The following is an 18,009-nucleotide window of genomic DNA, read 5'->3' on the forward strand; positions in this document are numbered from 1 at the left end:
GCCTCTACAAAAAAAAATGTGGGAACTTATACAATAATAAGAATTGAGTTTCCATGGGGCCCAGCATTTTCAATTCTTGGCAACTACCCAAGGGTCCAAGAAACCAATTTTGAAAAGATATTTTCACTCTTGTATTCATTATAACACTATTCACAGTAGTCAGGAACTGGAAAAAAAACGTGCATAAGAATATATGAAATAATAAAGATGGGAATTTCATCTTGAAATGGTCTTTGTTGGGCTACTTCAGGAAGGGCTAATTTCTTCTTAAATTGCATAATTTACCAAAGTCTCATTACTAAGGTGTTGTACAAACATTTGGTTAGGCGGTCTGAGGCACTGAGATATGCACCAAAAGAAATTAATGATTCACAGAGGATCACAAATTTTCTCTGGTATTGTGACCCAGAGCAGCCTGTTCAGCCTCCTGAACAGGAACAGACATAGAGGGATTGCACTCATTTGTGGAGTATAAAATAAAATCACATGAGACTGACATCCAAGGACAGTAGATACAAGGGCCAGGGGTATTGCCCCATAGCTGGAAGACTGCTTCATGAGCGGAGGGGAGAAGGCAGATGGAATAGAGAAGGGATCACTTAGAAAATGATGGCTGGATGAACCAGTTGGGATGGGAGATGCATGCCAAAAGTAGATAATGAACCAAACATGATGACTTCTCGGTGTCTGTGTTGCAAGCCATAATGCCCAAAAGTATGGAGAGAGTATAGGGAATATTCTCTGCAATAGAGGCAGGGGGAGAGTGGGAAAGGGAGGTATACCGAGGATATTGGTGGTGGGGAATGTGCACTGGTGGAGGGATGGGTGTTTGATCATTGTGAGATTGTAACCCAAACATGAAAGCTTGTAACTATCTCACGGTGATTCAATAAAATTTAATGAATTAAAAATATATATATTTTGGAATTAAATACCTATGAGCAATAAATCTGGATTAAATGGTCTTACCATCTTTTGTCTTTTAAATAATCTCTATAGTTTCCCCAGAAATTGCATCACTTTTCATCCCACCAACAAGAATTCCTTTTCCTTCAATTCCTCACCAAAATTTTCTGCTTCAAGTCTTTTATATAAGCTAGTTTCACAGGTATGAGATTATATCTCAATTGAGGTTTTGATTTTGATCTTTGTTTCTCTTGCTATTGGAGTAGAGTCCCCCCACCACTACATATAAACACACAAAACTGAATCCGATGTCATGAACCATCTTTTTCTTCAATGTATTTGATGGTATTTAGTATGGCGTCTGAATCTTAGTACAGGTTGAGTTCACTTTCGTGCATAGTATGGCTATTTTTCAGTTTCTTATAAATTTTAGTAACAGTTCTTCTATGTCCTTGCAAAATGTCATTGGAAATTTGAAAGGAACTACACTGAATCTGTATAACACTTTATATAGGATGTTCAGTTTTCGCAATGTTAATTTTTAATTCATGAACATAAATATTTGTGTATTCACCTTCCACTCTCCCTTTTTATCGTTGTTGCTAAAACTAAAGGCACAGACACTTGTTTGTGGTGCTCACGTACCTTGATGCTGTGGTTACACTTGTGGTTTTGGTGCTGCGCACACATTTCAGTTATTGTCAGAAGCTGCATATTTTTGTTGCAGTGTTTGTATATACAAACCTGGTCACGATGTACCAGAAATTATAGACTTTGTTCTCATCTGAGGATTCTAGTTGTAGGTCCACTGTAATCACACTTACTTCATCGTGGTGTGGGAAATTAAACTCAAAATAAACAGAGAAATTTAATTGAACACAGAATTGCAAGGCTTTGAAACTGAGATTTTAAAAAAAGCCTGGGGCTGGAGTGATAGTACAGCGGGTAGGGGGTAGGGTGTTTGTCTTGCATGCAGTGACCTGGGTTTGATCTCCAGCATCCCATATGGTCCCCAAGTACTGCAGGAGTAATTCCTGAGTGCAGATCCAGAAGTAACCTCTGAGCATTGCTGGGTGTGACCCAAAAAGAAAAAAATGGAAAAAAACGAGATATACCTGGAACCCTAAATTTAGAGCTTTGGTTATTTTGACTGTGCCAGGGATCAAATCCATGATCTCACATATTAGAGGTATGTACCCCACTAAGTCAAGTCCATAGCTAGTTATAATTTTATATAGAAATCTACCCCTCTTTTTTTCTGTTTGTGAAACCATCAAAGTGATCCAACCCAGCTGCATCACCTTTATCAACTTTATTCCTAGGAAATAAATTATTTTATGTGACTATAAATGGGATTGCTTTTTTGATCTCCTTCATAGCTCATCCTTTATATGTAGAAATTGATCCTGTTTTTAAGTATTTGTTTTATATACCTTTCTATGTTTTTTGGTGCCTAATAGCTTTTTAATGGGGCCAGAACCTTGCATGTCACAGACCATGTTCAATCCCCAGCATCCCCTTTGAACACATCCAGGAACATGGAGTAACCCCAAAACATCATATGTGGCCCCACAATCCAAAATACAAGTCTTTAAATTATATGCAGATTGTCACTGTTGTATTTACTTTTCAACTTCAATCTGTTTTTTTTCTTTTTCATGCCTAATTTCTCTGGCTAGAACCCCAAAACCTATGTTAAATAACAGTGGTATTAATTTGACTTTTTGACTTGTGCCTGATCTATGAGAAAAAAAGTTTAATTTCACCATCAAATCTGATGCAAGCTGTGGATTTTGTCATATATAGCTTTGACTTCACTACGTTGTAATAATTTTATCCTCATTATTGAGATATTTTTAAATCATAAATGAATGTCTGACTTCTCAGAATATTTCTACACATTTATTGATATGATATAATTTTTATTTTATTGTTTAAGTAGTACACTAAATTTCTTTGTATATGCTCAACATTGTTGAATCCTGGGATTCCACTTAGATTTGGGTTGTACCTCTAGTCCCTCTGGGGAAACAAAAAGAACCCTGTGAAACTTGAAAGTGGGGATTGTGACCTGGAGCATCTGGGCAAAGTTCTTGAAGTAGCACATCAGAGAGACCAGTGAAGCCCTGAACGAGCTCTGAACACGGAGCTGGTTGGTTACCAGCCTGCAACCAGTGTAGGAATCCAACACCCAAGCCAGAACCCACACAACCCTTGAGTTTCAGTATTTGTGGGTCGTTTTTAATACTCTGATGTTTCACTTTGTGTTCTGAAGACCAAATATCTATGAATAACAATATTCTGACTTTTACAGAGGAATAAACATCTACTTTTTTATTATGTGGGGTTTCATTTTTAAAAAATTTTTATTAGTGAATCACAGTGAGGTACAGTTACAAGCTTACAAACTTTCATGTTTGCATTTCAGTCATACAGTGATCGTTTACCCAAAACTCCATCAGTGCCCATTCTCCTCGACCAATGTTCCCAGTATCCCTCCCACCACCCCCACCTATCCCCCACCATCCCACCCTGACTCTCTGGCGGGGCATTCCCTTTTATTCTCTCTCTTTTGGGGTGTTGTAGTTTGCAATAGAAGTATTGAGTTGCCATCAAGTTCGATCTATAGTCTACTTTCGACATGCATCTTTCAACCCAAATAGGTCCTCCCAACATCCTCTACTTGGTGTCCCCTTTTCTATCTCAGCTGCCTTTTCCCCCAACATGTGAGGTCAGTTTCAAAGCTGTGGGGAAAACATCCTGGTCCTTATCTCTGCTATTCTTGGGTGTTAGTCTCCTGTTCTGTTACTCCATTTTTTAACCTTCCAATTCCTTTAATTTGTTTCTTCAAAGCAGACCAAATAGAATGAATTATGTTGTGAATAACCTTTTTTCTATTTAAACGATTAAATTTTAAAAACTACAACTAATTTTTTTGGTGCACTGGGATTTTATTCAATATATTTGCATATCTGTTTACGAGAATTATTGGCCTACAATTTTTTTCTCATTCCATCCTTCTCTTTCTGTGTAATTGGTATCAAAGTAGGCAGAGATATATGTCATTATAGAAAGTATTTGGTAAAATTCTGTTTTATTCAAATGTTTTGAAAGAGCTTGCAAATATATATGTCACATTTGAAGATTATGTGGAACTCCAACTGTGAACTAATTCAAAAAGTCTTATAGAATTACTCATACTTGTAGCACAGGTAACATATATTACTTTAAATATCCTGTCTTAAGAAGTATAAACTTGGAGCTAAATAGGTTTGCTGTGAAGAAGTATTTGCTATGATACTGTGCTGACATTTTGTAAGATGCAACATTGGCAGAAAGTGGTAAATCTGTGAGAATGTAACCCAAACATGAAAGCTTGTAACTATCTCACAGTGATTCAATAAAATAAATTTTTTAATTTAAAAAAATTAAAGAGAAAGTGGTAAATTTAATCAGATATTGGAACTCCCTCTGTTATATTTTTCAAAGTAATAACTTCATTTTTTCCCAAATTTTATTTTATTAAAGCACTGTGATATACAAAATTATTCATAGTTAGGTTTTACACATACAATGTTCCATCACCAATCTCACAACCAGTTTCATCTTCCCTCCACCAGGTTCTCTCTCCTACCCTCACCGCCCAACCTAGCTTTTCATCTTGACAGGCACCCATTTAAATTTTGAAATTGCGATTGGATCTCAGGATTTCAGTGTTGACTCTGTGGTCTGGATATTTAGCTCTCTCATTCCCAACACCACCAATGTACCTTGACCCTTGCCCCATAATCGTTTTCTTCCCCCCTCCATTCTCCACTCTTTGTCTTTCCTTCTCCTCCCTATACTTTGGAACCAAAGGTGATCTAGGCATCCACCTTTAAAACCACTATATTTCCTCATGCAATTACTCTATGTACCAAATATTAGTGATCTCATTCTGTGTTTAAGCATATTCTTTTGTGTTCATTTGAAATGATATCCATGTTGCAGCAAATTGCATGATTCCATCATTCCTTACTGATTCCATTGTATATATACCATATTTTCATAACCCAACTGATAATCTAGGATGATGTTCCTTCTAGATGATGTTAAGACATTGTCCTCAGCAACATGTTGATGTGGGCATCCAGATTGATTCCAAATCTTAACTACAATAAATAAGAGTGTGCATGCATCCTTTTGTATGAAAGTGTTTCTGTCCTTGGGAGAAATGACTAAAAGTGAAATTGGTGAGTCCTATGGCACCTCAGTTTTTTTTCTTTTTCTTTTTATTTTTTAAATTTATTCCCAGTGACATAAACATTTACAAACTTGTTCATGATTGCACTTCAGTCATATAATGTTCAACACCAGTCACTTCAACAGTGAACTTTTTCTACCACCAATCCTGCCAGTTTCCCTCCCTTCCCTCCACCCCATCCCATTGTCTGCCACTATGGCAAGCACTTTTCTTCTCCTTCTCTCTCTTGCTCTCACTCTCTCTCACTCTCTCTCTTCTCTCTTTCTACCTTCTTCTCTCTGTGTCTTGCCTTTTACTTTTTGGCCTTATAATTTGCAATACTGATAATGAAATGCTATTGGGCATATTACTTTACCTGTGCCCTTCATCTCTCACAAACCCCTGTGGCAAGCTTCTAACCATTGACTTGTCCTCCTGGTCTCTGTTTACCCTCATCTTGGATATCAGTCCCATACATATATCCCAAAAATGAATGCAGCTATTCTATACCTCTCCCTCTGCTTTTTACTCATTTCACTGAACAAGATACTTCCCATGTCAATCCATTTATAAGAAAATTTCATTACTTCATCTTTTCTAACAGCTGCATAGTATTCTAGTGTATAGATGTACAATAGATTCTTTATCCAGTAATCTGTTCTTGGACACTCGGGTTGTTTCCAGATTCTGGCTATTTTGAATAGTGCTTCAGTGGACATTAAAGTTCATACAATGTTTTGGCGGTGTGTTTTGAGGCCTCCAGGATATATTCCCAGGAGTGATATTGCTGAGTCATATGAAAGCTTAATTTCTAGCTTTTTGAGGAATGCCCATATTGTTTTCCAAAAAGCCTGAACCAGACAGCATTCCCACCAACAACAAATGAGAGTCCCTATCTCCACACATCTGTGCCAGCACTGGTTGCTCTTCTTCTTTTGGATGTGTTCCAGTGTCTGTGGTTTAAGATGATATCTCATTGTTGTGATCGCATTTCCCTGATAATTAGTGATGTAGAGCATTTTTATGTGTATTTTAGCCATTTGAATTTCATCTTTGAGAAAGTTTCTATTCAATTCCCTTCCCATTTTTTATTGGATTGGATTTTTTTCTAACAGTGTCCTATATAACTTTGATATTAACCCTTTATCAATATTGGGTAAATATTTTTTTTCCATTCTATAGAGTGTCTTTGTATCTTAAACACTGTTTCTTTTGAGGTGCAGAAACTTCTTAGTTCCATGTAGTCCAATGTGTTTACCTTTGATTCCACTTTGCTTGGTTAGTAGTGTTTCATCATTGAAGACGTATTTAGTTCCAATGTTGTGGAGCGTTTTGCCTACATTTTCTGTCATGGACCTTATGGATTGTGGTTTGATATTGAAATTTTTAATCCATACTGTTTTCCATAGGAGTTGAACCAGACAAGAATCCCACCAGCAGTGCACAGGATTCCTTTTTCACCACATCCCTGACAACATAGATTGTTTTTAGATATGTGCCATTCACACAGATGGTATCTCATTGTTGTCTTGATTTGCATTTACAAATGGTAATAAGCATAGATAAGCATTTTTCTTGTGCCTGTTGACCAGTCATTGGTATTTCTCAGAAAGGTTTCTGTTCATTTCTTTTCCCCATTTTTGATGGAGTTTTTGGATTTTTTTTGTTGATCTTTGTGAGTACTTTATATATCTTGAATATCAACCCCATATATGATGTTTTGACTATAAAATTTCTCCCATTAATTATCTTTTAGTTTTAGTCCATGTTCCTTTTGCCATGCAGAAACTCTTCATACAGTCCACTTGTTTATTTTTTATTCTGTTGCCTTGGGCAGTGACATTATTACATTAAAAACACCTGTGAGGTCCAAGTTTTGGTTCATTCTGTCTATATTTTCCTCAATGTATATTACTTCTTTAAAAATCATGTAAAGTTAAAATCATCTTAAAATTTAAAACTCAATTGGATATAAGAGCATATTTATCATATAAAATATTGAATTATTTCCAAATATCAATAGGTTTTGATTTATTGCACGGATTTCCTTATACAAAAGATCTGTTTTCACTTTTATCAATTAATTTTAAATATTTTTAGTCTACATTGTTATATTACCAAATCAATAGTTCCTTAATTTTCTGAGTCAGTAATAGTAGTTAGAGAAACTCTGTCACTTGTATAATTTGCAACTATATCAGACTGGCTATCAATTTAGACGACCATGCAGACTGACATATAAGTGAACTCCAGTGGTAAAGAGACAGCAGTAGAAAGATAATGAACCAAACATGACATCTCAGTCTGTGTTGCAAGCCATAATACCCAAAAGTATAGAGAGAGTATAGGTAATACTGTCTGCCATGGAAACAGGGAGAGGGTGGGGAAGGGGGAGTTTACTGGGGATATTGGTGGTGGGGAATGTGCACTGGTGGAGGGATGGGTGTTTGATCATTGTGTGATTGTAACCCAAAGATGAAAGCTTGTAACTATCTCACAGTGATTCAATAAAATTGAGGTAAAAAATAAATAAATAAATAAATAAATAAATAATCACACTGAAAAAAAAAAACAGTTGCAGTGGAAATAAATGGTGCCATGATACTCATTTTCTAAGTTAGATTGCCTAGCAAAAGGTTTTTCAATCTTAATTACTTTTTCAAAGAACCATCATTGGTTTTATTGATTTGTATTTCTATGATACATATTTCTGCATTTAAAGCCATTGAATGTGACTTTGTTTAATAACATCATTAAATATTTTCATCCAGCTTTATCTAACACACTTCACGTTATAGAAATAAATACGAGATGCAAAAAAATGTCCATTTGAAAACTGAGGAAAACATAGTAAAACTTTTCTTTGAGGTTTTTTGGTTTTCTTTGCAGGGACACGAGGCTCAAACCAATGTTCAGGGGCTATTCCTGCCTCTGTTCTCAGGAGATTTTCCTTGCAGGGCTAAGGAAACTATACGTAGTTCTTGAATTAACGAATTGCAGTCAAGGAGAAGGAATAATAAATTTTAATTTAGCTTTTATGTTCAAATTAGCCTATCGCATATCATCTAATGATCTTCTCTATATCGTATCCTTTTATTTTATTGTCACTATTTTTATATATGTTTTTCAGCTACAAGACCGCACTCAGTTCAGTGATCGAGATTTAGCTACCCTTAAGAAGTACTGGGATAATGGCATGACAAGCCTTGGCTCTGTTTGTAGAGAGAAAATTGAAGCAGTTGCAACTGAATTAAATGTTGACTGTGAAATAGTTCGGGTAAGACATTTAAAAATTTTTATGCTGTGGTTGGTGACTTTCATAAATGAAAAAATGGTTAAGATTTTATGAGTTTTTTTTATAAACATTGCCATCACTAACGTGAAAAGCCAGAGATGGGGAGTAAAACATTTAATGCATGCATCTGAAAAAGAAATTCTATCCATAGCATGTAAAGAAAATTGACACTTCAATAATATAAAATACATAATGGAATTTAAAACTAGGCAAAAAAACATAATGCCCAAAGGAGAGAGAGATTGAGAGAGAGAGGGGAAGAGAGAGAGAAGAAAAGTTCCTGCTACAAAGGCAGATGGACTGGGGAACTGGGGACATTGGTGGTGGCAAATGTACACTGGTGATGGGATGAATGCTGGAACATTATATAACTGAAACCCAATCATGAATGACCTTGTTACTGTGTATCTCACTGTAATTCAAAAAAAATAAAAATTGGCAAAATATTTGAATAAACATTTATCCAAAAAGATATACAAGTTGCCTATATACCCCATAAATATGTTAACATAGTTTGCTATTTTGAAAATAAATCCCCGACTTTGTGACCCCTTGACCTCATCCCTAGTGGCTACAAAATAATACAGAGGGTAACAAGTATGGTATCAAATTCACTTTAGGAGTGTAATAAAAATTATACTTAGATTTTCATAAGAGCACTGTTCATAGTAGACTAAAGTCTATGTAATCCCTGACAAACCAAGTCAAATTTCATCAAGTAAATTGATAAGCAAATTACAATGCATAAAATGTGATACTTTGAAACCATATAAAGTAATGAAATACTTAAGTATACTATATAATAGTTGAGTCTTGAAACCAAATATTATGTAATTTCATTTATAGGAAATGTCCAGGATAGACACATCTATTGAGATAGTAAAGCTTTTTGTCATAGGCTTTGATAGGGTGGAATCCAATGTATTAAATGAAATACAATGTACTAAAATGAAAGCATTTTTGGCATGATTAAAATGTCTTGGAGTTAATGGTAATTGTTGCGCATCTCTGTAACTATATTAAAATCTTATTTTGCACATTGAAAATGAAAATTGAGTAACTCAGTAGCAGTTTAAATTTTTATGAGGTAGCTGGAAATCCTTTACATATATTGTATAATAAATGATACATTTTAATTTTATATGAAAGCAATATATATAAATAGTAGAGTACATGGCTTGTGTGTACTAGGTCCTAAGTTTTATTCTTAGACCACATGTCCCCACAAACACCATCAATATATCCCTGGTTGACCTAGGATTTAGTTGGGTCCATACCACCAGATTGAGTTCTATCAGTAGTGTTTCTCCCAACACTGCTAAGTGTGACTTCTCTTAAAAAAATAAAGTGACTAAAATTTATATTGATCAAAGACCACTATACTAAGTATTAAGCTATCTTTACTAATAGACTTGTCTTTTGGGATTTTCAGATGATTGCATGAAAAATATATTCCTAACCCTATTAGTTTTAAATGGACTTAAATAAAAGGTTTAAACATATATATGTAATGTATATATACTTTTGAAACAGTAGTTTCCATTACATGAAAAATGTTGATATATACATTTCCTCATAACTGTTATAACACAAGACACTTGCCTGAGAAAACTTAAACGTTTCTGCTCATGAAAAAACAAAATATTAAACTAGTTAACCAAGAATTACATGATCAGCACTAATTAGGTAATCTTTCTGGCATTCTCATAAGGCACAATAATTGCATGATCCAATCTGCTTTGTTCTCTAGTGAAGTTTTCTTCTGCCTTTGAATCATTCTCTGTAGTTTTAAATCTCTTAGATTGCATTCCATCCAATTTGAATAGATTTTTCTCAAATGAACTTTTAAAAAGACAAGAATGTACTAGTAAAGATGTAGACCAGAAGTATTTCTTATAAACTACTTTTGAGAATGTAAATTAGTAAATCTATTTTGGCCAAAAGCATGTAGATTCATCAAAAATGAGATTACAATTACTGTATCATATAGTGGTTTATCTCCTATATATTTATCCACATAATGATATTAAAATTATAATCTTAAGATTTGAATGCACCCGTGTCTATTTATTATTATTCAGAGTAGCTAATCATGGGAAATGCCTAGTCCTAAATTGAGGAGGCATAATTAAAGAAGATGATATGTATATGTTAATAGAATAATCTTCGTGTTAGTAGGATCTTGCTAAGGATAAAAGAATAAACATCCCACTGAGCTAAACTTTGAACATTGTTTTATTTCTCCAAAATAAGGTATTTATACAAACCCGGACTGTTGCTCTGGAAACATGGAGAGTTCTCAAAGATGGTGCCTCTACTCCATGTTTATATTACTTCTAGCTAAGAGCATGTCCAGCAATGACATAGGACTTTGCAGTGTTGCAATTTTCTGACTGATCTTATATTCATTTCATGGTCTTCAACTGCAATAGAGTGCTTGATGTATGGCAGTAATTTGAAGGTACACTAATTATTTGCTTAAGGCTAAAACAATTAGGCTTGGGGAATTAAGAATCATTTGAAAAAAATTGATGTACTCTGCAGAATAAGGAATATTAAATAAATATTAACATATATAAGCAATTGCAATATAAATAGACTAAAAACTGGTAACACTAAAATATGTACACAATAGATAAAATTTAGCTTATATTTAGCTTTCATCTTTCATTAAAGATAAAATTTCATCAATTGCATCAACATGGGTGGACTTAGTAATAAAAGTATAACTAAGTGAAAAAATTGTACCTGGTAGGTGGGACAAAAAAGGTTACAATTTCTCGCATATTTGTAGATAAATACAACAAAGAATGAACAAATCACACTGATAAGTGAAAGGGGGATAAGAAGTGAAGGGAAATATTGAGTGGGTAAATGAAATTAAAGGGGCTAATTATATGGTGCTGAATTAAGCTAAATTTTTAGCTTAATTTTACCCCTCATCCCCACCTGCGTAATTGATAAATTTCACTTCATTTTCTCTTTACTTTGATTACATTCCATATTTCAACACAAAACTCACTATTGTTGCAGTTTTCCCCCAAGACAGCCCTACTGCCAAGGAAACATTTGATAATTAGTTTTCCATTGCTGAGAATGGAGAGATATGAAGTCCCGCTGTTTCAAGTACATAGAATTTTTTTTCCTCCATCCCGCGCCACCAAGTTCATGTCTGCTTAATAAATAATCCTCATACTATGGCTGATGCCATACCGCCCGACGAGAAAAAAGGATATTTCCCGTCCTTGGCCGGCATGGGGCTATGGCTTAGTTCACAGTCTAGAGACATGGCTGCGAGCAGTTTCTGGAACCAAAAGTAGTCTAGTTGGCCTCCATATTCTGGTTGATCAGCAGCAACGCGGCCTCACAAAAGTGTGGCCACCCGGGTCGAATCTCGGCGGCACATGTGCTGGTATCAGGCCAATACTGCCCAAGTGTCCCGCTGTTCCAAGTACATAAATTTTTCCCCTCCCATTCCCGCACCTCTAAGTTCGTGCCTGCTTAATAGACCTCATAATATGGTGGATGCCACACCGTGTTTCTCCCCAAAAAGGGAAAAGAACCGAGAAAGGAGGCTATTTCCTCTCCTCGGCCGGCGTGGAGCCATGGCTTAGTTCACAGTCTAGAGAAATGGTTGCTACTTTGATTACCTTCAATATTTCAGCAAAAAAAAAACCTCAGTATTATTGTTTGGAGTTTCCCCCCACAGTCAGACCTGCTAAAAAGGAACCATTTCACATTGCTGACAATTAAGAGATATTAGGTTTTGGATTTTTTTATGAAGTCCAGGGAAATTTCTGCCAGTAATTGTATCACTGAAAGCGTGTACTTCCCTTTTGTGGTGCTCATATAATGGAGAAGCCTGGAGAGAGAAACCATGCCCCGCTGGCACCACATGGGGCAGTGGCTCCGATCACAGTCTGGAGGCATTTCTGCGAGCTGCTCATGTCCAAAGTAGTTCAGTTGCCTCCGTGATCATGCTCGTGCAGCAGTGGAAAAGACCGTACCCGCATTGTGCTGTGCTTAAATATCGGCAAAAGGAGGGTCCGGAAATCCCGCCCCCTGGGATCTCCCGGGTGTCCCGCTGGTACCTGCATTCTGTGTTCTAATAACCAGCAATTGCCACGCTATGCCCAATAAGGAAGAAAACAGAACAGTTTTTTATGGCACTTTACCACAGTAAAGTTGACTGGATTAGCACCTTTGACTAATGTCACTAATCAAGTGAGTCAGTCCAGCAGGTTCAGTCTAGTGGGAGTTGATTAGAAAAAAACGAGACAAACCCACAAAGATTGTCCAACATTTAGGATTCCCTGAGTGATCTCACAGGCTGACCATTTATTCAATATAGCATCTTTCCTTTCCCCTATTATAGTTCCCAACACATGAGTCATTGCTTCTTTTAACAGAGACATTAAGCACAGTTAGTAAGCACATCAAAATTCAGTGAGTGCTTTCAGAGTAGAGGTTCGGATATTTCACATAGCCAATAAGCGGGCACCCTTAAAATATAGAGTCCTGGCAATTTCTTATTCTACTTTTGCCCATGTTGCCCTCTATATATCTGAAAGGTGCTAAACTGTTTGATTTCATCCTTTCCTAGGCACCTGGGCATTCCCCATTTTACTCTACAATGGCCTACACTGTTTCACTCAGAAGACTAGCCTGACCTAGTGTTTTCTGTTAGGGGGGTAATCTCCCACAATTCCTAACACTACTTGATTTCTGTAGTGTAAAAACTCCCAGCATGAATGATTCCATGGCTTATTCAATGTAAACTTCTGAAGAAATGCTAAAGATTCATTTGAGCAAGTATGAATATTGGGGACTCATACTAAACCAAGAGGAAAATTTACTATTAAAGAACAAATGACAAATAAAAGAAAAAATTTTGGTAAGAAATTATTTTGTTCATACTTACACGGAGAAAAACATATAGAGATATGTATAAAACAGATTTCACAGAATACTGTTCTTGTCAAAATAAGTGAAGTCCTGTTTAGAGACTTTTAAAATTGCTTTTTATATCCATATATGAAATATATTCTTTATTTACTGAACATATGGCTACAAATTATATATATTTAACAGGATTGGAAATGCATTGGACACATTTGTATTTTAAGGAGTTTGTTGCTTAGTAAGAGGATACAATACAATACAAATGACTTGATTTGAAGTGGGCTCATAGAATAAGAATCATTTGCAGAAGCCAAGAATAGGATATATGATTCTATTGTCATTATCTTTTTTATGGTTTTGGACCAACCCTGGTAGTTTTCAGGGCTTACTCTTTACTCTATGCTCAGAGGTCATGCCTGGTGGTCCTCAGGGCAATATATGCGATGCTAGGAAATGAACCAGAGCCAGCAGAACGTTCTTTAACCTCTGAACTATCTCTTCAGCACTGGTTCCTTTTATAAATTTATTTATTATATTTAAAATATATTTATTTTATAGGATCACCACGAATTGTACAGTTCTAAAATATAATAGCTAATATGATATAATAATATATAATATAATATAATAGCTAATATTATAATATAATTTAATAGCTAATATCTTAGCTATTGTACTGTGTGGCAATGAATAATATGTGCATATATCCTTTAGTGAGAGTGTTTTTATGTCCTGGGGGTAGATGCCCCGAAGTGGAATTGCTGTATCATATGGCAATTCAATTCTAAGCTTACTAAGAATTTTCCAGACTGTTTTCCACAGGGGTTTGTACCAGATAACATTTCCACCAGCAGTGGATGAGAGTTCATTTTTCACCACATCCCCATCAACACATATTGCTCCTACATTATTTGATATTTGCTCATCTCACTGGTGTGAGATTGTAACTCATTATCATTTTTATTTGGATTTCTCTGATGATAAGTGATTCTGTATATTTTTTCATGTCAACTGGCCATCCACTTGTCTTCCTCTAAGAAGTGTCTATTCATTTCCTTTCCCCACTTTTATAGGGTTTTTGAATTTATTTATGTTGATCTTTGTGAGTACTCCATATACTCTGTATATCAGGCATTTATTTGTTGTGTTGTATGTGAACTTTTTCCCCATTCCATCAGCTGTCTTTTAGTTTTAGTCCATGTTTCTGTGACCATTACTGTCTTGAAGTATGTTCCTTCTATTCCATTTTTGGTTGGCTTTTATCATTAAATTCTTTCATTAAAGTTTTTATCAATTTATATGGCCATATGCTTTATATCTTTCATTTTGTCAGTAATTTATTTGTAAACGCTGAATCATCCTTGCATCCCTGGAATGAAATTCATTTGATCATCATGTATAATCATTTTGATATATTGCTGGATTTGGCATTGCTAGGATTTTGTTGAGAATATATGCATCGATGTTCATCGGGAATATTGATCTATAATTTTTTAATTAGTTTTTCTTTTAGGTATCAGTTGATATTGGCTCATAAAAGAATACTGATAATTCACAGAATTCACAATTCTGTGTGTTTTTTGACATTAGGAAAATCGTGAAGAGAATGGGCACTATGTCTTCTTTCTAGCTTTGGTAGAACTTACAGTGTATTCATCGGAACCTGGGATTTTGTTCTTGGGAGATTTTTAATTTCTGTTTTAATTCATTTTATGTTAATTTGAGGTCACACCCTGCAGTGCTCAGAGCTTGCTCCTGGATATGCACTCAGTGTTCACTAGGGTTCGGGCTAATACTTGAACTTGGGTCAGCCTTGCAAGAAAAATGCCTACCCATTTAAATAGCTCTCAGCTCCCAGCCCTTTTCTCACGATTGGTTTGTCCAGTTGTTCTGTTTTCTCTTGGTTCAATCTTGGGAGTTCAATAATTCTAAGAATTTGTTCATTTCTTATAGGTTCTCGAGCTTTGTGGCATTAGTCATCGCTGCTTTTTAAATTTTTTTTAGTTAGGATGCATCTTATTGTTTCCTACTGCACCTGTATTCTCCTTCACTTTCTTTGAGATGTCATGTTCTGTTCTTGTACCTTCACATTTCTTTGTCCCAGATGTTAAGGTTTTTTTAGTTAACTACAAGATATTCAAGATTTTTATAAGTTTTATGGTCACCATTTTAACAGTTATTACGTTTATGCTCCAAATATATAGTTCTGGTTGAAAATATTTAGTACTATTCTGTAAGTTTAGAAGCAACTTGGAGGGACTAATAGCATTTATCCAAGATACTAAATGACTCTGAAAGCAAATCTCCCATTTTGCAGTTCTACAAATAGTGTATCTGAGGGCCATTGAGGTAAAATTAATTGGCGACTGATTATATGATATGGTTGAATATTTTCACATTTAGGGGATGGAGCAATAGTATAGCAGGGAGGGCTTTTTTCTTGAACATGGCCAAGCCAGGTTCGGTCCCCCGAGCACAACCAGAAGCAATTTCTGAATGCAGAGCCAGCAATAACCCCTGAGCATTGCCGGGTGTGACCCAAAAAGCAAATAAAATTTTAAAAAGAGAAAGAAAATGTTTTCACATTTAAAAAGAAAAATTTTGTTTTAAGTAGGATAATATTTTCATAACTCATAGCTGGAATATAGAACATTTGTGATCAGTCAGATTCAGACTGAAGAACAAAGGGGTTACCATTAATAGGACAATTGATATTTAATCAGATTAAGAAATAAAATTTTGGAAAAAATGGCTATTCAAAAATTAGACTGGGGAACTTTGAAAAGTATCTAATAACATATTCCTGAAGTATTTATGGAAAGGAATGATGATCAGTTATGTCTTTTGTTAGAGAAGGAACATTACATATAACTACATTAGATATAATTTTTAAAAACTTGGTTTCTTCTTGGTACTTTTTATTGAATTAACACTGTGTTACAATATTATATAAATTCCAGGTGTGTATAATTGAAAAGTAAAATGGGTATATACATTGAATTCTCCAATAAAAGTACAATTGTATACTTCACCATGTATATGTTATTTTTTGTCCCTATTTACCTTTCTCCTCTTCCTTCTGGTAAAGGCACTTACTTATTTAGTTTATATGTTTTTTCTTTCTTTCTTTCTTTCTTTCTTTCTTTCTTTCTTCCTTTCTTTCTTTATTTTATTTATTTATTTCTCTCTTTCTTTCTCTCTTTCCTCCCTCCCTCCCTCCCTCCCTCCCTTCCTTCCTTCCTTCTTTCCTTCCTCCCTCCCTTCCTCCCTCCCTTCCTCCCTCCCTCCCTTCCTTCCTTCCTTCCTTCCTTCCTTCCTTCCTTCCTTCCTTCCTTCCTTCCTTCCTCCCTCCCTCCATCCCTCACTCCCTCCCTTCCTTCCTTTCTTCCTTCCTTCCTTGTATTATAGCCACACCTAGCTCTTCTCAGAGTTTACTCCTGGCTCTTAAGATTAATCCTGAGGATAAAATTTGGGTCAGCTGCATGCAAGGCAAACATTTTACCCACAATACTATCTCTATAGGCCCTTATGTCTGTCCCCAACACCTTTAAACCATAAATTAGTGAAATTAAGCTATGTAAGACCTTCGGCGCCTGTGCTCTTTAATTATGCATGATAACTTCAAGTTCACACATGTTGCAGATGATGGAATTTTGTCATTTTTGTAGATGGATAGAATTCTATAGTATTTAAGGATCACACTTTTTATACACTTCTTTTTTCATTTTTTGACTATTAAAATAATATTACAATAAAGATGGGGCTGCATATGTCTGACGAAGTTAATGTTGTTTTTCATTATTTTGGGTAAGTACTCTAAAGTGGAATACCTAAAAAATGGAATTTTTTAAAAAATCTTATAAATCTCTATAATATATTAGCAATAAATATTTCCACCAAAAGCACAACCACTTTAATATATTGTATGATAAGTTTTTCTGAGAATGTATTATTGCTGTTCTCACAGATGTGAGGTGGTATCTCTATGACTTTTACTTCCATAATACTAATAAAAATGGTGATTAGCGTTGCATATGCATATGTACTATTTGTATTCTTTGGAGAAATATCTCTTCAGATCCTCTGATATTGATATTTATTCTTATCAGTGAGTTAAAGAGTTACACTATAAAATTTCCAGCATGTGTCATTATATTTTATGCTTATTTTTAATCTCTTTTGTATTCTTGTGCCTGTGTCAGCTTCTGTAGAAATGTAAGCTTTATATCCACAACTGCTCTTTACCACAACAGGAGTAGTTGTGAAAGTCTCAAACCTATATTTATTATGTGCTGGAGTAGTAACCATAATTTTTGTCTCTGATTTTGAAAATATCCTGTTTTCCTGGGAAATTAGGTCTGAGTTGGTTTTTTATATAATTTAATTTATTTATTTTTAAATTAGTGAGTCACAGTGAGGGTATAGTTACAGATTTACACATTTTCGTGCTTTGTTTCCCTCATACAATGTTCAAGAGCTCATCCCTCCACCAGTGTCCATTTTCTACCACCAATGAAGCCAGTATCCCTCCCACCCCCAATACCACCCCCCCACCCCACCCTGCCTCTGTGGCAGGGCATTCAAATTTGTTCTTTCTCTCTCCTTTTGTGTGTTGTGGTTTGCAATAGGGGTATTGAGTGGCCATTATGTTCAGTCTCTACTCTACTTTCAGCACACATCTCCC

General features: G+C 35.3%; 1 protein-coding gene across 1 annotated transcript in view; it reads left to right on the forward strand.

Moving 5' to 3' along the window:
- HDX (highly divergent homeobox) overlaps positions 1–18,009 on the forward strand; it is a 224,018-nt gene that overhangs the window by 141,496 nt on the left and 64,513 nt on the right. The window contains exon 5 of the mRNA XM_004611643.2: positions 8,259–8,405. Within this exon, the coding sequence (XP_004611700.2) occupies positions 8,259–8,405 (147 nt within the window). The remainder of the gene's footprint in view (positions 1–8,258; positions 8,406–18,009) is intronic.

This window comes from Sorex araneus, chromosome X, assembly GCF_027595985.1.
Source record: "Sorex araneus isolate mSorAra2 chromosome X, mSorAra2.pri, whole genome shotgun sequence".
NCBI lineage: Eukaryota > Metazoa > Chordata > Mammalia > Eulipotyphla > Soricidae > Sorex > Sorex araneus.